The 20619-nt window shown below is 49.6% G+C and overlaps 2 protein-coding genes across 3 annotated transcripts in view; both read right to left on the bottom strand.

The window, feature by feature from the left end:
- The window catches only part of rsbn1 (round spermatid basic protein 1), a 7599-nt gene extending 5902 nt beyond the window's left edge, over positions 1 to 1697 (bottom strand). The window contains exons 1-2 of the mRNA XM_030357469.1: positions 1009 to 1697; positions 1 to 695 (exon numbers count right to left, since the gene is read on the bottom strand). The exon at positions 1 to 695 is cut by the window's left edge and continues 36 nt beyond it. Coding sequence (XP_030213329.1) covers positions 1 to 695; positions 1009 to 1591 — 1278 coding nt within the window. The 5' untranslated portion in view covers positions 1592 to 1697. The remainder of the gene's footprint in view (positions 696 to 1008) is intronic.
- Positions 1698 to 2248: 551 nt separating this feature from the next.
- magi3a (membrane associated guanylate kinase, WW and PDZ domain containing 3a) overlaps positions 2249 to 20619 on the bottom strand; it is a 103939-nt gene continuing 85568 nt past the window's right edge. Inside the window, exons 10-22 of one of the 2 annotated variants that reach the window (XM_030357509.1) lie at positions 18706 to 19368; positions 15735 to 15766; positions 14921 to 15182; positions 14371 to 14465; positions 13443 to 13635; positions 11530 to 11751; positions 10461 to 10646; positions 9498 to 9591; positions 8066 to 8135; positions 7701 to 7838; positions 7283 to 7421; positions 6541 to 6636; positions 5500 to 5634 (exon numbers count right to left, since the gene is read on the bottom strand). In XM_030357509.1, the coding sequence (XP_030213369.1) occupies positions 6584 to 6636; positions 7283 to 7421; positions 7701 to 7838; positions 8066 to 8135; positions 9498 to 9591; positions 10461 to 10646; positions 11530 to 11751; positions 13443 to 13635; positions 14371 to 14465; positions 14921 to 15182; positions 15735 to 15766; positions 18706 to 19368 (2147 nt within the window). In that variant the 3' untranslated portion in view covers positions 5500 to 5634; positions 6541 to 6583. Of the gene's footprint in view, positions 5635 to 6540; positions 6637 to 7282; positions 7422 to 7700; positions 7839 to 8065; positions 8136 to 9497; positions 9592 to 10460; positions 10647 to 11529; positions 11752 to 13442; positions 13636 to 14370; positions 14466 to 14920; positions 15183 to 15734; positions 15767 to 18705; positions 19369 to 20619 lie in introns of both variants that reach the window. The other variant, XM_030357497.1, reaches the window with a different exon arrangement.

The raw sequence follows: 20619 nt of genomic DNA on the forward strand, positions 1-20619 counted from the left end.
GTCCTTCTTTCCCAGCAGCTCCATCTTCACCGGCGTGTGGGGGAAGTTGAACGCAAAGTAGTCCAGGAAGTCCGGCAGGTAGGCGGCGGCCCCGTGGACCACCGCCAGGGCGTAGCGGGCCCCGGCCGGCCTCCTCTTCCCCCGATGGCTGCGGCCCGTCTCGGCGAACGCCCGCTCCATGAACTCCCCGGCGAAGGCCCTCAGGTGGTCGGCCCCCAGCGAGGCCAGCTCGTCGGCGTAGGCGTGGAGGACCCGGCCGCCGCCGTTGGCCTGCCGCTCCTCGTGCATGAAGCGGCCGTGCCAGCCGCCCGTCTGAAGGCACGCGCTGCGGATGGAGTGGTCCTGATGGGAGAGGAACGGAGCCCTGGGGGTGCGGAGGTGGGCGTGGTCCTGAGGGTGAGGAGGATGGTCTGGGGGATGATGGGGATGGTGGTGGCGGTGATCGGGCCGACCTTCCTGGTCAGGAGGAGGAGGAGGAGGAGCAGGGTGAGCGGGGGACAAGGTGAGGTCGGCTGCCGGTCCCGTGCACACGGTCTGCACCTCCATGTGGCGCACGACGCCGCTGAGCTTCCCGCTGCTGGGCTGGTCTTCATCTTCGCTGTGATGCCTCCTCTTCCTCTTCTTTGACTTCTTCAGGAGGTATTCCGCCAGCAGCGCTTGGGATTTAACATTCTCGTCGCGAGGCCGTGACTCACCTGCACAGCAGCAGGTAGAAAAATCAAGTTCAAAAGACCAAAAAACGGCAAAGAAAACAGAGCATCTGGCGTTTAAAGAGAGTTAAGAACCTATCTGCAAATAGTGTGTAATGTGTCTAATAAAGCATCATGTGAAGAGTCTTGGACTACGTTAGGCCCCCCATATAGGAAACAATTTGATTATAATGTATCAAACAATGTCAAGTTCGTTTGCATTTCATATGAGAAATACAATATGTATATAAAGCATATTTCTTATTACACATAATTGTATTTTTACGTACACTTTCTAGCACACTGAATGGTGTCCTACCTCGCTGTGGTTTCTTCAGCTCTGTGTGTGTCACGTTGGCCCCGGTGTTTTCATTCTTCCCGTTGGGCCGGTGGTCCTTCTCCCGACGCGGCTCAGTGCGCCCCTGCGTCTTGACCTTGGCCCCTCTGAGAGGCGGAAAAGTAAATAACGGAAGAGGAGTGGGAGGCAACGGCCGCTTCTTTGCCGGTTTGTGCGGCGGTACCTTCTGCGAGGAGGCAGGTGGTGCATTCTTCTTTGCGCCGTTGGTGCGGCTGCTGTGATGGAGATGATGGTGGTGGTGATGGTGGTAATGGTTTGGCAGCGTGGAAGGTTTTTCAGAGCAAAAGTTGTTATGTATTTGGTTTTTGTGCAGCTGTTGGTGCTCCCGTGGCTCTGCAGGCTGCTGTTGGTGGTGGTGGTCGTGATGCCGGAGAGGATTGAGCTCCACTTTCTTCGCGTCTCTATCCGTCCGCTCGTGTTTCAGGGGCTGCGCCAACGCGTCCCTTTTTGTCTTCTTTTTCTTCTCTTGCGTTAATCGGGCGAGGATGTCATTTACCCTTGCTTTCACATGTTGCGCATGTACCGAGTCGGCTTGAGATGCCATCTTTGCACGTACTGTAGGCTACATTTAAAGGGCTCTAAAGCCCTTCTGCGCAAGGCAGAACTACAACAACGTTGTAGTTCTTTCTCCGAGATGTGTAGTTTTAACATCGCAGGCATGATTTGGGCGCAGGCGCATAGCGTGGCCTCCTGGACTATGTAGTTTTCTTCCTTGTGTGCCGGGGGAGAGCGTGCTCTTCTGCACGCACGCATTTACAGCTGACGTCATGGAACGTCACGATGGAAGCTTCAGACGGTATTCAGGATTTCGGCAATAGTGTGCGTGAAGGCTTATGTTGATTAAAACATTATTAAGGCACATTACCTGTAGCTCTAGCAGGCAGTTCACGGTGTCTTCAACTTTTATTTGTATGTAGCCTATAGGCTAACCGTTTCAATTGTGTTATGATCAAATAGTAGGCCTACAAGTACAATTCATAACAAACATAATAGTGTGATAATAAAATCACGAATAAATAGTCCTTACCGATCGGCCAAACCATGGTAGTATAATGGTTGTAGTAGATACATGAATAGTAAAACCGAGTAATATTGAGTTATTCAGATATATGACCGCAGGGCCTATCAGAGTAGATGAGGAAACATTTTCTCTCATGCCTTAATTAATGGCACCCATGGTAACAAAAGGAATGCTTGCAAGTCATTTATTCAGTAAACCTTTATTTATCAGTGCATTAACCGAATGCCATGACTAGAATATTTTCCTTTCACAATTTTATATCATTTTCCATTCAATACTTAAAAAAATAATGAAACGATTTACAGAGTATTGTTTTTTTTTTTATCTGAATGAGGGATTTTTTTTATACAGGTGCTGTACAATTTATAAACATTTACAACTACAATGAACTCAAACCTAAGAAGGCTGTTTGTATGTTGAAGCAATGCAAGGCCACAGTATTAAACGTCATGTGAACATATGGTACCGCAGCCCATTATGTGAAAAGGACAATAATTTATGAGCTATAAACGAAATCTAGACTATAAAATGCAAATATTTAGGCAGACCGAGAAGGGCATTTTAGCCATCTATTTGGGTTTTCTTTATTTAGGCTACTATTATGCAAGTTCCCCCAACATCTCAATTATAACTCTCCTGCAGTACAGTACATGAAACACTAGATGTCTCTGCACTCCACCGCAGTGTCGCAATAAAAACATAGCGCTTCTGCTGGTTACTTTCAATCCTGAGAAAATTCCCATCTGTTTTTTGTTGTTGGGACATATAAATAATTACAGACATAATTTTTGGACTGAATAGGTAATGCTACCATCTACTTAAGTTGCTACAAATCCATAGGTGTCATGTAAGACTTTAAAAAATAGGTTAATTTCAGTAATACACTGCCAACTCAAAACGTGTCTAATATAAGCCTACAATATATCTTGGTAAACAAGGGAAGACAGATTTTATACAAATAGTAGACCAATGCCATATTTAATTCAGTGTTAACAGTATGATGCAATGTCAACACAGGATGTGCTGAAACCACCAAAGCAATGTAATGAATGAACAAGTCCTTTCTCTACCCCAGTCCAAGTTCTACATTGAAGTTACATTACGGAAGAACCAAACACAAGGTACTTTTTGTTGCGGATTGACAACGGTAAAAAAAAAAATCGCACCAAGTTGGTCACATTTTCGGGGAACGGTCTTAAGAACCACACGGGTGACATTAATACGCTAGAAATACTAAGGAAGAAAATAACAATTGTCTGCTTCAATAAGTAAAAGGCAAAGGCATTTTGTTTACAATCAGTGTGATACGCCAAATCTGAATTGTACTTCTTGCACTATATATAGATATTCTGTTAAATAATAATATACAGATCCAACAAGGGACATATATAGTGACATAGAATACATAACTACTAGCAGTGGACAACATCACATGGATGGAATCAGCTTGTGGGGCACACCACAAACACAAATTAGTAGGAACAGAAGGTCTATATCCATGGTGCTCTATTCCCATGCATTGGCTTTCCCGTGAGTATTGCAAACGTAAATACTTGAAACATAGTAGTGGCTTTGACCTGGGTAAATCATTTTCAATGGTAATGCTTATCGACACATTATATTTCTTCTATTTTTGTTCAGGTTTCGTTATCAAAAGATATAATGACTCACTATATATATATAACCATGATATTTCCTTCATACAGATTCTCCCAATAAATTACAACATCCGTCCTCAGGAACCACACATGGTAACAAAGAATAATAACTATAGCCACAAGTGTCCGGTCAGATGTTGGGATGCATATTAAGCCTCTGGATGGATCAGTGCACTCTGCAACTGCCAAGCTGATGGGGGGAGGGGGGGGGGGGGGGGGGGGGGGGGGGACACACACTCTACATGCATGCTCTGACACACAAGTTCACAGCTCTGGTTCACGGTCGAGACGTAGAAAAAAGAAGACCCGGGTGATTATATGTCCCCTTCTGAAAGCTGATTAAAGTCCTTCCTCCTCCTCCTCCTCCTCTTCCTCCTCCACACACATCCATCAACTACCGCCCACAGTGGAGCCATCTCCCCAGGAAGTAAAGATGACTGATTGCATCGGATGCTGAGGGGGAACGGGTGGGGGTGGGGGGGGGGGGGGTTCTGTGAGTCTTCAGTGTGGAGGTAGTGGACCCCCGTCCGTTCCCTCCCGCCCACACTAGAATCGGGTCACAGTGAGAGTGAGAGCAGCTTCTTCATGGACCGGGATCACTTCGTTGGCACAGTCAAAGATGTCGTCATCAACCCCCCCCCCCCCCCCTCCTCCGAACGTAATTATAATCAAGTAAAACACAGAAGACCCCCCCCCCCCCCCCCCCCTTGTGGAAAGCTAATATAAGCACATCTAAGCACAAATAAGTAGGTCATAACAGGCTTCAAGACCCTGACGACCTTGACCGAGGCAAACAAGGTGAAATTAATTGATAATGAGCTCGATGATGCATTGTTGTCGTTAGTTACACAGTGATGCCAATGTCTCTTTAATAAACACACAAAGTGGTTGATCCTTCCATTCTCACCGTCGATGCTACGGAGAAGGCTCCTCCTTCTCCTTCTCCTGATCCTTCTGGTTGGACATCGGGTGCCCTGTGAGCAGATTAAAACCCTTCATGAGCCGTCTCTCCGTGGGACTGGATCTTGGAGGTACTGGGGACCTTCCAGGGGCCCGGAGTGATGGCAGCCTTCTTGGTGCCGGACGTCCCGCTGTAGACGGGGTCCTGCAGGCTGCTGCTGGACCCTCTGGGGTCCCTCCTGCCCGCCTCTTCAGCCGGCCCCGGGGGCGGCTGGCCCTCCTGGTCCGCCTGCCTCTCCCTCTCCTTCTGCCTGCCCCCCCTGCGGCCCAAGCTGCTGTGGTCGGGCTCCCTCTGGGCGGGGCCGTTGGAGGCGGGGCCGCCGCCGTCTCTCTTGCGGCGCTCGGCGGTTCCCTGGATGGGGGCTTCTCCTCGCTCCTCCTCCCCCCTGCCCCTCCTCTCCCTGGGCTCCTGGCCCGCTGGCCGCCGGGGACTGTGGGGCTCCTCCGGGCTCCTGTGAAGGCCCCCAGCCTCATCCTGCTGCGGCTCCCCCCTCCCGGAGCTCTTCCTGGGGCTCGAGGAGGAGGGACGGTGGGTCTGTTTCTCCCGGCTCCGGTCCTCCGGGGATCCGTCGTATCCCCCTCTCTCCGCCTCCCTGGGGCTGTGGGGGGCGGGCTCCGAGCGGTCTCCCCAGCCCGGGCCTTCTCTGGCCGGGCCGGTCGCCTGGTCTGGGTGGGGCAGGTCGAGGTGTGGGGGGTGTTGGTCTGGGCCACTGTGGCTGCTGGGATGCTTCTGGTGGGGTCGCCCGCGGGCTGGCTTGGTCGACCCCCCGCGCTCGGGGGCGCCCACCCCTAGGGTGTCGTCGGGGCTTGGGGTGGGGGTGGGGGTGGTGTTGGGTGGGAATGGATATGTCTCAGGGGCGGAGGGCGGAGAGGCTGGGGATGGATGCTCATCAGATACAGAGAGCCTGGCAAAGCCGGACGTCGGGATAGTCGTTTTGTCCTTTGAGCCTGAACATTTATGTTGACAACAGACAAGAAGAACAAAAAATAAAAAAGAACAATTCAAGCAAACTGTGACGCCTGAAAAAATCCATTGGCTAGCCTCTTCATCGACAACCTGGAAATGTCATGCATTAAAAGCCCCATCAACTAATGTTATCCTCATTGTACCCCTAATACCCCATCCACTACCTGCCAAAAGTCATTCAGGTCTGAGTCAAAATCATAAGATATGCATCTGTCCAAAGTCACAGCCACTCAAATAAAAGTTTGTAGCTTTCACCCGGCCCGACGCCTCAATTTCCCCCAGAGCTGATAAGAATTGCAGAGCCGTGATGGAGAGCCCAAAGATGCAGCAGAAAACCAGGAAGATAGAGTGAGGGAGAGAGAGAGAGCGATGGGGAAGGTGGAAATATATAGACCTAGTGAAACTGAAATACGATTTTGGATTTCCTACGAGCATCACCTCATGCAAGCTCTAAGTCAATCTTTGGCTCGGAAAGTGGAAGCCAGTGAATGCACACGCACACAATTGCGTGCAACATGTTTTTACAATTTGTCGCTCACTATGCAATCAATATTTAGTTTTGGGGATCTCTGTGTTCCTAAACTTAATGTTCTCTTGGGATTAAGTCTGTCTGTTCAGCGGCATGTAATGTTCCAGTAATCTTCATAAATAAACAGAAGCCAAAGATGATTTCTCACGCTTACTGTCGACTACAGAACAACGACCTTGCATTACTTATCATTATTTATTTAGCTAGACTTAAGCTAAGGGCACAAACCGCTGGGCTGCTTGTGATTGACAGGCAGGTGGGCCATTGACAACGCACCGACTGAGACTCCTGGAACTAGCTGATTTGTGTCGTGTCGACAAGGAGGGGTCAAAAAGAGAAGAGAATACAAATGGTTTACCGAGGTTATCAAAAGGGACAGACCGAGAAAAGCAGTGACGCCTTTAGTGTTGCTCTGGTTTCATGTAGAAGCACAGGGTGGAAGAAGAGTTCAGACCTACAGGAGGAAGAAATACAGAGGTGGAGCCAGTGAGCAGTGCCGGTCGAAACACACAGAGAGAGAGAGAGAGAGAGAGAGAGAGAGAGAGAGAGAGAGAGAGAGAGAGAGAGAGAGAGAGAGAGAGAGAGAGAGAGAGAGAGAGAGAGAGAGAGAGAGAGAGAGAGAAAGAGACAGAGAGAGAGAGAGAGAGAGAGAGAGAGAGAGAGAGAGAGAGAGAGAGAGAGAGAGAGAGAGAGAGAGAGAGAGAGAGAGAGAGAGAGAGAGAGAGAGAGAGAGAGAGAGAGAGAGAGAAAGAGACAGAGAGAGAGAGAGAGAGAGAGAGAGAGAGAGAGAGGGAGAGAGAGAGAAAGGTAGAAGGCCATGGATCGTAAGTGAGTGATTCAGATTGATCCGAAAATAAAAACTGAATAAAAGGGAGGAGGCGAAAAACGTCAAGAGTAACGCTTGGAAAACGTGCATGATGAAATAAAAGAAGACGAATAACCACACATGTTTAAAACTCAGCTCCATCCTAGGGAAGCCATATCTGAACAGCCATTTTCCATAAGCATTTCACGTTCTGTTTTGGATCTATAAATAATGCATGTGTGCGTGCGTGCGTGCGTGCGTGCGTGTGTGCCCACTCCCCCCTGCGGCCACTCACTGTGATCGGGGACCAGACCCTGGCCCGGGCGCATCAGGAGGTGCACCCGGTGGCCCCCTGCCTGGATCAGCTCGATGGCCCTGGTGTGGGTGATGCCCTGGGTCGCCTCGCCGTTGATCTCCACGATCTGGTCCCCTACCTGCCAGAGAAACACATGGGTCAGATCTCACCCTGTAGAGACCACAAACGTACCTATTCTATGGTCTTTATGCTGTAGAGAACATACATGTCTTTTGTCGGTCAAAGCCGAAAAAAAGAATACAAAAATCACAATTCATGTTTTTTCAGAATAAGAGTCCCCCTAAATGTTGCTTCAATCCCCCCAGTGAAATGGTCATCCCAAAACTCATCGCTGCCGGTCTACCCCCCCCCCCCCCCCCCCCCAGCAGAGAGTGGGGAGGCGGCGGGCGGGACTCACGTGTATCCTCCCGTCGCGGAGGGCTGGCCCTTCCTCTGCCAGGCGCAGGATGAACAGGCCCATGTTGTACTCCTTCCCCCCCCGCAGGCTGAAGCCGAAGCCCCTCTGGCCGCGCTCCAGCTCCACCACGAAGCAGCCCTGTGGCGCGGACGACAGCACAACACTCTCTTAAGACATTAACCACAGCTGAGGCACCTCTGGTGGGGCTGGGGGGACGGAGGGGGGTGGGGGGGATTAGGAGCTGCTTAGTATGGCATGGGGAGGATGAGGGGTCGGTGTCGTGAACGCGCACGCACGCACGCACACACGCACACACACACACACACACACACACGTCCCACTGGGTATTTGCAGCAAGCGCTCACCTGCTTGGTGCCTGGCGTCTCTCGTGAGGGCAGGGTCTTGTACTCCCTCCTGTCCTCTCCATGGCCGTTCCTACAGGAACAAGCACACGACCCATTGAGTTTGCTTATGGTCACAGTGAGCGACCATAAGAGGGAGGGCAGAGGGACTAGGTTACGCGGTAGTGACTTTAACATCGGACAACTCGGTGCAAGCCCAGAATGAATTCACCAACGCAAAAATCGGCGAAGGTTATCAAGGCGTCATAAACGGGTTTCACACTGGGGGGGAAGAACCCTCCCCCCCTCTTTTAATTCATTATTTTGACCAAACCGGGAAGTGGTGTTTACATGGCTTGTATTCCCTGGATATATCAGGTAAACAGAAATGACTGCGATGTCAAGGATGACCCTTGCAGAGTATATTTACGATAAACAAATCGTGTCAGAGGAGGCTTGAGTCTTCATTAAGTCGACGGCGACAACAGCAGCGACCAGGGCCCTGTTAGTTCCACAGTGTGGGGGGGGGGGGGGGGGGGGGGGGGTGGGCGCTGTTATTCCTTTATAAGGGCCGCTGCGCTGCGTAGTTGGGTGGCCACATTTTACAGCTTGTTACCGGGCCGCCGTGGGAACAAGGCTGAGCCGCCACACATCCAGAAAGCCCCTCAGTGCTAGCAGAGGGGGGATGGCATGTTCCATGCCCGCGATGCGAGCGCGCTAACAAGGACGCCACTCCTACAGAGGCTTTTACCCCTGAGCTGACGATTCAAAACAAAACACAGGAGAGACTGGAGATGTCGGCGAGGAGTGGCATTTGGAGGAGGAGAGACATTTCGGATGAGGAATAAAATAGAAAGAAAATAGCAAAAAGGATGACGATCGAGAATTGTGGCTGTGGTCATGGATTAAAAGTTTGACACAGGTAATCTGGATTATAAACGGAGATCAAAAGGGAGAAATGGGACTCTGCTAATCCCCCCCCCCCCCCCCCCCCCCCGCATTCCCTCATGTTTGTTTGGATTATACTTTGATCTATACACTATATACTATAAGTGTATGTCCACTATATGTGTTTGTGTGTGTGTGCGTGGGTGGATGTGTGGACCTGTGTGTGTGTGTGTGTGTGTGTGTGTGTGTGTGTGTGTGTGTGTGTGTGTGTGTGTGTATGTGTGTGTGTGTGTGTGTGTGTATGTGTGAAGCTGTTGTGTGTGTGGACCTGTTAATGTGTGTGTGTATGTCTGGATGTGTGTGTGTGTATTGCTGGATGTGTGTGCATGTATGTCTGGGTGTGTGTGTGTGTGTGTTTGTGTGTATGTATGTGTGAACCTGTTGTGTGTGTGTATGTCTTGATGTGTGTGTGGGTGTGTGTGTGTGTGTGTATGTCTTGATGTGTGTGTGTGTGTGTGTTTGTGCGTGTGTGATGGTACGTGTGTATGTGTGTGTGTGTCCTCCGTACCTGTCGGTGTGGACGTTAGCCTGGGGGCCTATGACCCTGTGTTGTGCTGAAGGACTCTGCTTGGCTGAACTGGCACCAGACGGGGGTCCACTGTCTGTAAAACATGAAAATACAACGTCACAAAACAAACATAGAAAAGGTTCACAAAGCCGCTGCTCCGTATTAAACTCAGGTTATGGTCGCTGTGATGCATTGATCGTGAAGCACAAGGACAGATGATTATAGTCGTCGCTGTTGTTGTTGCTGCTGTAGACGGGCGATTCAGGCACCCTGCTCACAAGAGGTGCATGACTCACCGTATGAACCGTGGGCGAGGGCCGGGGTGAGGACATCCCTACCACTATGAATTAGGTTTGACAGGGAAACACCTAAGCTGCTCCTCTAGGAGATACGGCTGGACACTCATGCCCGCCTCTGCATGACCAAGATGGGATCACATCGGTTCAGTTCATCTACACATCGGCTGCTGCCATAATCCCACCAATCTCGTGCCTTCGTTCCACCGATGTATAATGGGTGAACAGCTCACTGGGTAGAGCGCGTACCATTAAGGCCCTCTATCTCCCATACCTTCCTGTCTATCTCACTCTATCATAAAGCATAAAAATACAAAAATAAATCTTAAAGGTCCCATGACATTCCACAAGGTGTGGTGTGATTAGCTCTTACAAGCCGTTTTGGAAATCTGGCCCTTATGACATCACAGGTGGGCGTGTCCACCTAGATGTGTGGCGGATAGATGAGCAGCGTTTGCTACAGTCCACGGGGTTGGCTGGTAGGCTGATCTAGGTGGACACATCTAGGTGGACACGCCCACCTGTGATGTCATAAGGGGCAGATATCCAAAACGGCTTGTCAGGGCTAATCACACCACACCTGGTGGCATGTCATGGGACCTTTATTTTAAAAATACATAAATAATAAGGTGAACGGCGTTCAGCGCGAGCAGACGGTTCCTCTCACCGTCCTCGGGCACCACGGTGAGGGTGACCGAGTTGCCCGCCTCCTTGATGAGCTGGACGATGTCGTTGTGGGACAGGTCCATGATGGAGCGCCCGTTGACGGCCGAGATGCGGTCGCCCACCTTCATCTGGCCCGTGCGGTCCGTGGGGCTGCCCTCGATGATGCGGCCGATCTTGTGGGGGATCACTGCGGGCAGAGAGAGAGAGAGAGAGAGAGAGAGAGCGAGAGCGAGAGCGAGAGCGAGAGCGAGAGAGAGAGAGAGAGAGAGGAGATGAGCGAGGGAGGTGAGCTCCAGGGGGGTCTGGATCCACGAGCACTGCTAGGTTAATCACGACTAATCAAATTCAAACCGAAGGCTGCGACAAAAAAGATATATATAAATAAATATAACAATTTGGGGTGATTTTTCACTGTTACTGACTGGAGATCAGTAAGATTCCGATTTCTTTTTTAAATTCAATAGTTAAATAAAGATGTTATAATATTAATTCATTCATCAATTCATCTCAACACATAGGCCTGGCATAAAGGAAAGAGCAGTTTATATGTTGACTTCTTCCAATGTTGCGTTGGTCATACTATAGAATGATTCATTGCTTGTTTAGTGAATAATACAGAACAGAAGGAACTTTAAAAAGAAAAAAATCGCAAAATTGGTCGAAATAATCGTAATAAGATTATCTTCCCAAATCGTTCAGGCCTAGTCCCTACTGCGAGGAGCAGGACATTGCCACCGGGCGTGTCCTGAACATGTCAGAGAACAACAGGCATGCCAACTCAAACCGTAGCCTGGGGGCCAATGATGGTGTATATGGTCGCTAGGCAACCCAAAGAAAACACAATGTCCTAGCGAAGAGAACAGACCGTAATGGTTAAAAGCCATGTCAACATAACAATATCTTACAGCGACTACAACATTTTGTGACTCGAATATAAGACAGACAGACAGACAGACAGACAGACAGACAGACATGTGAGACGTGTGTGTGTGTGTGTGTCTGTGTGCGTCTGTGTGTGTGTGTGCGCGCGTGCGTGTGCGTGTGTGGGCGTGCGTGTGTGTGTGTAAGACCTCCGGGGGGGGGCTTGTTCTTGGAGGTGAGGATGACGAAGCCGAAGCCCTCGTTGTCCTTGCGGTGCAGCGTGATGTCAAAGCACTCGGGCCGGGCGTGCTGCTGGGCCGAGGGTGGCGGCGGCGGCAGCGACCCCGCCTCCAGCACCCGCGGCAGCCTGGGAGACCCGTTGACCAGGGCCAGCGCCGGCTGCGGGCCGCCCTCCTCCGGGCCGACCACGTCTTATGGATAAATGGGAACAACCAGAGCGCGACCTTTAGATCAGACATCAGTACGTCCTTAACGGAACAACTTAGTCCCTGATACACTGGCCCCAACACAACAACAAGGTTGTAATTATCAGCATTGGAACGTGAAGACTTATGTTAATTGTTAGTTTTAATCATCTAGCAAAACATGGACAACCATCTCCAACACAAAGAGCTCTCTCCCCTGCTGAAAGTCATATCTGTACAACACCTTGTTTTTTTTTTTAAATATATATCAACAAATGTTGTTGAAGATTAACTGTCCACATAAACAAATGTTCTGCAATGTTTCGCAGTGTAGCACACAAACATAATACGTCAAGGCCTCCCCGATCTGTCCCTCCACACACCTTCCCTAATCCTTAAATCCCAAAAACAACAAACACGATCAGACGTTTCACACGTTCAATTGAGGCGGTTTATGAAACAGGAACGGGCTTTTATCGGAGATGAAACACAGCGACAATGTGTTATTCATGAGGCGGGCAGAAGGACCTCAATCCATCATTGTTGTTGTGCTGCGGAGGCTACTTCTCGCGTGCATCACGGAGCACTAGCTCCTCATTTTAAACCCCGGCGTTGAATAAACAAATAGAACAAGCGTCGACTACGTGACGGATCCTTCATCGCGCCAATGAGGTCTTGGCTGTGCGGTGGATCCATCACAATCAAAGGCGTGGGGAAGGGTGTGTTCACATCGTCCGCGGAGTGCTTATTGGCAGCTGCTGTGAGGTTGATGTTGTTGAGCCTCGGCGGCACTGTTTGTTTTACCTTACAGGTACTTTGAGATGTAAATCCACCGTCTGATCTGATATGCACTGTCCTTCCTGCCCACCCTTCGAATCGACATCGGCAGAATAACAAACTAAACAGCAAACTAAACAGCACCATTTTACTCCCTTGCTGTCGCGTTCTGCTAAAAAAACGCCAGACATGAGGCCGCCGCATCAAAGTTTTTTGATATAATTAACACTTCTCTGGTATAACACTGACTCTGAAATGATTGCAACAAGCAAAAATCCGTTATTGTCGTATTTTGTGAATGCTCAGATTTGGCCTCCACTGACTCATTCGACATCCAATTTCCCACATCAAAACAGATCTACTATGTCTACCACTCACTGCCTGTTGATTTGCGCACAAAAGCCGAAAGGAAAAGCTTTGGGTAGGAAAACAAAAACCTGTATCGGTAGCATAAACCTCAAAAGATTTGGACGGAAAGTCCGTGATGACTTCCATTGGTGCACACACACAACCCTTTTCAGGGTTTATATTGACCTTATTTGGAGTTTCAATATTGTTTCAGTTTTGCCACAGCGGACACAATCCATATTGTACCCATTGAGTGTGAGACCTGAATGGCTCCTTCAAACTAGTCTAAAACGGCCAAATCCCATTCAAAAGTATTTCTTTGGGGCGCCCCGGGGCTCGCCGGGTAGAGCGCATACCAAATTGGCTCAGACCTGAACGCAGTGACCCGGTTCAAATCCTGCGTGTGTTCATTTGCTGCCTGTCCTCCCCTCTATCCCCCATACCTTCCTCTCTATCTCACTCTATAATAAAGCATAAAAATGCAAAAATAAATCTTTCAAATGTAATTCTTTATCGACTCTTCTCTCTCACAGACAGACGGTCCCGGCGGCGGCTCGCGCCACCAGACCCACCTGCGTGCGCCACCTTCCTGCGGACGGTGAGCAGCACCTGGCCGTTGCGCGCGGCGTTGGTCATCAGGTCCAGCACCTGCTTGTGTGACTTGCCCTTGACGGGCACGCCGTCGATGCAGAGCAGCTCGTCCCCCGCCCGCAGGCGCCCGTCCTTCTCCGCCGCGCCCAGGGGCACGATGGCCCCGATGTACACCTGGGGACCACACACACACACACACACACACACACACACACACGCACAAGCACACACACACACACACACACACACACACACACACACACACACACACACACACAATGTGATGATACAGCAGCAGCAGTTCTGTTTGTCATGGGGATCCATTCGCTCAGCCGATGAATGGATTTATTGTAAATACACATCCTAACAATACCATCAGGTATTGAATAGACTGAAAATAGACTTTAGTGTCTTTGTTTCAATTTTATTATCCCCCGTCCATCAATACAATTCTGGAATCAGTTATTTTGTTAATGATTATACTTTAGAAAAGGGGATCATTGCCATTTGAATTCACTCCATTTATTTTAAATACACGTCTTAACAATACCACCACGCGAAATGGACAGTATTACTCCGGTTCCCTTGGTATTTTTATGATACCCAGTGCATCCATTCAATTTAGAAATCGGTTTAAGATTTAGCCATCATTTTTTATTTGTGCTGCAGTGTGTGTTCTTTGTGTGCCCTGAGGGGTTTGGACCAGGCCATCTCTAGTCAACGTGTGGCTTCTGGATCCGGCAGTGCAGGAGTGATGGGGAACTCAGGCGGTGGTGGTGGAGGAGGAGGAGGAAGCGGTGCCCAACGTCTGGCTCTTGGCCAGGTCATTCTCGTAAAAGAGATTTTAATCTCAATGAATCTCTACCTGGTTAAATAAAGGATTGATTGATCGACTGGGGTGATACTCACAGGCTGATCCGGCCCCTCGCCTCCCAGCACTCTGAAACCAAAGCCAGACTCTTGGTTCCTTTTGATGAACACGTCCAGGTCCTTAGTGTTGAGAGCTGGAGACGGGGGGGGGAGATAGAGAGAGATATGAGTGAGGGAATTAAATCCTGAAGTAGCATTAGTTGATTGATATGAAAGAAATAAAAAGCTATTGTGTGTTCATCACCGACAACATACCATGCGCAATAAAACCAATTCCTCTGATATGGTCAGAAAGCAATCTAATGGGTGCGTAAGGGCCTACTTAGTGTCCATAAGGGATTGAATGTATATGTGGCTATGGGAGTTCTTGTCTAGCAAACCATTAACGACTCCAAAAATGTCCTAATCTACCGTAAATCATTTATCGTAATTAACAATCCCAACATCTTGTGTCCGACAGCGCCTGAGCCCCAGCAGGAGGGAGACTGGGGGACCGGGGGTCTAGGGGACTGGGGGACCGGGGGTCTAGGGGACTGGGGGACCGGGGGTTTGCGGGACTGGGGGACCGGGGGTCTGCGGGACTACTCACGCTGGCTCTCCAGCATGGCCCGGGACCTGAGGTAGAGCTCCGAGGCGTCCGGCTTGGGCGAGGCGGAGCGCAGCAGGGTGCCGGAGGAGGAGTACGGTAGGGGCTGGGGGGGCGGCTCTACAGGACTCAGGGTCTCCGTGCTGGCCGTCATGTCCTGTCTCTCCGTCGGTCTGTGCTGCCCCCCGGACGGGGCCCCGGGCTGGGGTAGGGGCTGGGCCGAGGGGTGGGGCGCCGCCTGGACTACTGGATGCTGAGTCATGGCCTGGGACACGGGGGGAGAGAGAGACGTGCGCTGTGAGCCAATGGGGCGGTGAGGGCTGGCGTTCAGACGGTGTGATGTATGAGCGCTGGGGGGGCACTAGACGGCCAGAGCTCCATCAATGCCCTGCGCCTACTCTATTTCCCTTAGCTACGGTTCTACACACTATACACTATGACCGAACAGAACTAAAGTGAATATCATCATTCAAGTCGTGTAAGGGGAAGACAGAACTGTTGGGAATAATGTGTTAGTATGTACTCTTTGATAATTCATTCAACAATTGACATTTACTGGTCATAAATATAAAAACAAGTTGAATCTCCAAGATCTAGACCTTGATGTGAGTGAAGACAGTAAACATTAGTTGGATAAGGGTTGGCTTTCTGATATAGACATTGTAATGTGCTATCATGTGTGTACATGCAACATTATCAATCACATTAACTGGCCGATTCTCCACACAATATAGGTCGGCTCCAGAATGTGATTGAGCTGTGATAAGTTAATATCTACTATACAGATGTGAGATCGTAAGCCCCGACGCGCACTTACTGGTTTCAGGGATTTGACAGGAGATGTATGGCCTGCACGGAGAAAGAGGGAGAGAGAGAGGGAGAGGGAGAGGGAGGGTTTATTTAGCGCATCAGAAAGTAACTTAGTAGTGACAGCACATTGATCAACCCCACCAGACCTTGGTAAAGAGAGACGTAACACTGAGTGAGTGGTCTCGTTCGGAAAAAGTCTCTTTATTTTATCGGTTAGAGTTATTAAGGGATGAGAGTTAAGAGTGTTATCCCTCAGGTTTGTACTTGCTAATGTTTTAAAGAAATACTGATCATATATTATATTGTATTAAAAGTTATATTACGCAATACATATTATATAAATACATGTATATTGTCTGATGTACCAGTATGTAGTGGTGCATGGGTACACAGGAGCCATTGAGTGTTGTAAATCCACATTCCCTCTCTCTTGAATGCTAACACAGTTACCTTTCTGATTTTTAATCGTGTCCTACCAGCCTATAATAAAAGCCAGAGCTCAGGGCTTAGAGCGAGAGAGAGAGCGAGCTCAGAGCAAGAGCGAGAGAGAGAGAGAGAGAGAGCGCGAGAGCGAGAGCGAGAGCGAGAGAGAGAGAGAGAGAGAGAGCGAGAGCGAGTGTTGTGTAAAAGACAAAAGTACTGGGTGCCACTCCCGTAACGGGTGTCAACACAGGGTGAGAGATGGTTATGAGACGTTGACTGACAGCTCTAATTGCACCGCTCCGAGGCAGGTCATTAGACTCCATGGGAGCCCGAGCCAAATCCTTTTGTGCTCAGAAAATAAACTGCGCTTCACGTCTCTCCGCTGTCATCCAGAGAAGCATTTTTGTCCCCAGGCTGGACGTCTGAGCCCGCTCCAGAAATGACTGCAGGCAGACTCGCGGGGATGCAGTCTTTATAGACACTTTTTAAGTGCTGTGATTCCCTTCCAGTACACACACACACACCTTCACACGTTGAATTACGCACTTATTTCTTGAGAGGACCGGCTGGAATTTTTGTCTACCCCTCAGACAAAGAGTTCACCTTCACACATTACATAATGAAATGTGTGAAGGTGAACTCTTTGTCTGTCCCTCAGACAAAGAGTTCACCTTCACACATTATATTATGTATCTCGGTACGATGAACAGATACACACACATTCAAACGCCCCCCCACATACACACACACACACACACACACACACAACCACGCACACGCACACACACACACAGTTAGCAGCAGCAGCAGTAAGAGCACACCTTGCATAAACCCCTGGTGCCTGGCACTTGTGACGAGGTGCAACCGGGGATGTACCAAATCTAGGCTACTGCAGTGCACTGCAGCGAAGAGGTGAGAAATGGAACAAGCTCTTCAAAATCACCGACAACCTTCTCTTTGAAGCGGGAGCCGAAGGAGAGAGAGATGATTATCCGCCCTGCGAAATGTCTGCCATGTCAGGAGCAGGGGGAGATGCACTACGCTAATGGTTTTTATTTCTTTGACTTTGCTTTCTTCTTGGAGTTATTTCTTTCTTTCTATTTCTATATTTCTTCATTTGTTTTCCTTTCTATTGTTAATGTGTTAACACATATGTTTGTGAATTAACTTTTCATAATTGTATTACTGTTTCATACATTCTTTAACCATTGTTGGCCCTGGGCATTACTTGTGATTACATTTGTGCGTGACACATGGGACTGCCTTTGTTTTGTGTAATTGACTAGACCTAATAAGCACATTTCTAAAGAAAGACAAGAAAACAGATGCTTCACCGTTCCCACTCTTGTCTTTCTGTTCTTTTTTGTTCTGTGTTTCTGAGCGCAGGTGTATCTCCCATGACTCCCAGGCAGACCCCTACTGCCAGCTTGACTCTGTCATGGTAACCATGGCAACCTCCATGTAAGGGAGGAAGATCTAAAGCAAGAAGCGGAGAGCAGGTGGAGGAGTGGATCGGAGCGTGAAATTTAACTCTTAACTTTATTAAAGAATGGGCTCCGCGTGGCATTAGTTAGCGTCCAGCATGACTACAGGCGTCTCCCTCCCTCATGGCGGGGCCATAAAATACCCTTCGGTTATTCATCATTAAGTTTATGACTTTACAAGCTGTAGTCAACGCTGGGCCCATTATAACCGTGTAAGTATAACTGTATTGAGTTCCCCCCTCTGGGTAGTCTGTTAATCACAGTCTGGTCTCAGCGACACTTTCACTGTGTTCTCTTTCTCTCTGTGCTCAGTGTGAGTACCTGCTTTGTTTGCGACAAGCCACAATGTGGAAAGTACAGAGATAATATTGGAAGAATGAATCGAAACATGTTTTAAGGGGTCAGGCTGTGACACTCCACCAACAGCAGGGGGCATAATATCATGTTGCTACAGACTTTGTTTGTTCAGTTTGGCTCTTAGCAACAGGTACCTATCCAGACATTTCAAACAAGCCACCTTTTGCACCCCTCACAGTCCCCCCCTGATGGAGCAATCCCACTTCCACGTTCATGCTCATGGATTCCTCCCATTTTAAAGCTTTTCCGATCGTGTAATATCAAAGGTTTAGCTGAGCGGGTTCGGTTTAGCTCAGGAGGAGGTAGAGCGGGTTGGCTGGAAACCGGAAGCTTTCTATTTCGATCTCTGGCTCCTCCTAGCTGAGTGTCGAGGTTTCCCTGAGAAAGAAACCTAACCCTAACTAATCCTGCCGAGCTGGCAGTCACTTTGCATGGTTGACTCCACCGTCGGTGTGTGAATATGCGCATTAACCGTTAACAAGTCGCTTTGTGTAAAAGCGTCTGCTAACTGTCATAAATGTCAATGTAAATTTACAACGTGGGTGCCTGGGAGCCCTTCTGAGACTCTTGTGATCGAGGGCTGCACCCCTCACAGTGACCCGACCCGGCCGTGACCACAGCGGTCCCTCCACCCCTCACAGTGACGGGACCCGGCCGTGACCACAGCGGTCGCTCCACCCCTCACAGTGACCCGACCCGGCCGTGAGCACTCACCTCCCCTGAGCACCAGCACGCTGACCTCGCTGCCCACCGCCAGCTCCTTCAGGATGTCCACCACCTGGGCGTGGCTCAGCGTCTGCACGTTCTGCCGGTTGATCTCCTTAATGACGTCGCCCTTCAGCAGGCCGCGGCACCACTGGGCGTCCAGGATCATCTTCACCTTCTGGCCCAGCGGGCAGTCGGCGATGGCGAAGCCGAACCCGCCGGGCCCCTTCACCAGCGGCACGCCGATCAGCTCGGGCTGCAGCAGGGTGGGGTCCGGGGCCGCCTGGGGGGGTTGCGGGTGGTGCTGGTGGTGGTGCCCTTGCGGGTGATGCGCTGGTTGTTGTGGTGGATGATGCTGGTGGTGGTGGTGGTGGTGCTGGTGGTGGTGGCGCCCGCCGTTTGCCACGGCGGCGCCCTGCCTGGGGAGGGTGACGCCCCCGTCGGGGACGTCGTGGTGGGGGTCCGGCCGGGCGGTGGGGGAGGGGGTCTGGGAGGGGTCCTTGGCCTCGGCCGAGGCGTCGCTGCCGCTGCCGGTGTCGGCGGGCAGCGGGTAGCCGCGGCACAGCACCAGGTCCACGTACTGGTTGATGGGGATGCACTGGAACATCTGCACCACGTCGGCGTGGGTCTTGCCCAGCACGCACAGGCCGTTGATGTCCACGATCACGTCGCCTGGGGGTCAAAGGGCAGGGGGTTAGTAGGGGTTGATTATGTCGAGCATCGCCTCATCGCCATCATTATGCTGGGGAAGAACATTGTGCCAGCATGGACGACGATGAACCAAATAATGCTAAATGGATTTTAGGACAGATTTGACGAGAACGGACAACAAGTTCCTGATGCAGGAAGTGTTAAAAAAAAAAAATCTTTTTAAACGTTAACTATCCCAAACGGAAGTTTTGGCCTTTTGTGACTTTTTCTAAAAATCGGTGTTACTAAAATAATACAATTAAAAAAAGAACAGGGCAGAACAATAATACAAAGAAGGTCAACAAATGAAGATAGGATCGATAATTATTGATGCGGAAATGCTGCACTATTTAAATGAGCTTCTTTGAACCAGAAGACTGGTTTAGATTCTCCATTCACCACACCGACAAAAATCCTGGTAAACAGTCATTGTATTCAGTAAGGTTTTGAGAGAATAAACATTGAAAGTGGCAGATTGGCTGGTGGGTTGAACAGCAGGGAGAGTCATCTGTTGAGATATCATTCCTAATTCCTGTCTAAGAAAAGTTGTTTTGTGGGCGGTCGAATATCTATATATTATTAAATTTTCTTTTTGATCGGGTTGATGCTTTTAGTGCTTACAAATTGGTGTCACTAAGCGTCCATTTATCCCTGTAGTCATAAATCCAACAAAGAGCAACAAGGAGATGTTACTACCTGAAGGCTTGCTAATATGAAAATGAAAAGAGTTGTGGTTACATTTTAAGGGAAATTGCACTCTGTTGTTTGTCTGTCGCTCTCATCACATTACCCCAATCACAGATCAGGTGATCATAGAGTAGCCATGCTGCCAACGTGTGTACCCTGCTAGCATCGCAATCCATGTTCCAGCGACGCGATAAACAATAAATAGCTATGAATCAGATAAGGCAATCTCACAACTCATAACCCCCATGGACTAGACCGCAAGCCTTGAGGCAAGTGAATTATGGCTCTCCATAAATGGGAGTCCTGCTGTGGACAGGAGCAGGGGTGACAGATGTTACACTAGTGGGTGCTGGGGTCAGTGCTCTGCAGTGCAGCACTTTAGAGATTGAACAACTTGACAGCCACAGCAGTGCCTCTGCAAGCTTCCTCTCAGTCCAGGTCAAGGCATGCAACAGTGTGTGTGTCAACATGCACATCTAACTTAGTGCATGCTTGTACATCGCTTTTTCCCCAAAACTAAGGTAGTTTCTCCTCATTTGGGATTCA

The sequence above is a fragment of the Gadus morhua genome, chromosome 1, assembly GCF_902167405.1.
Source record: "Gadus morhua chromosome 1, gadMor3.0, whole genome shotgun sequence".
NCBI lineage: Eukaryota > Metazoa > Chordata > Actinopteri > Gadiformes > Gadidae > Gadus > Gadus morhua.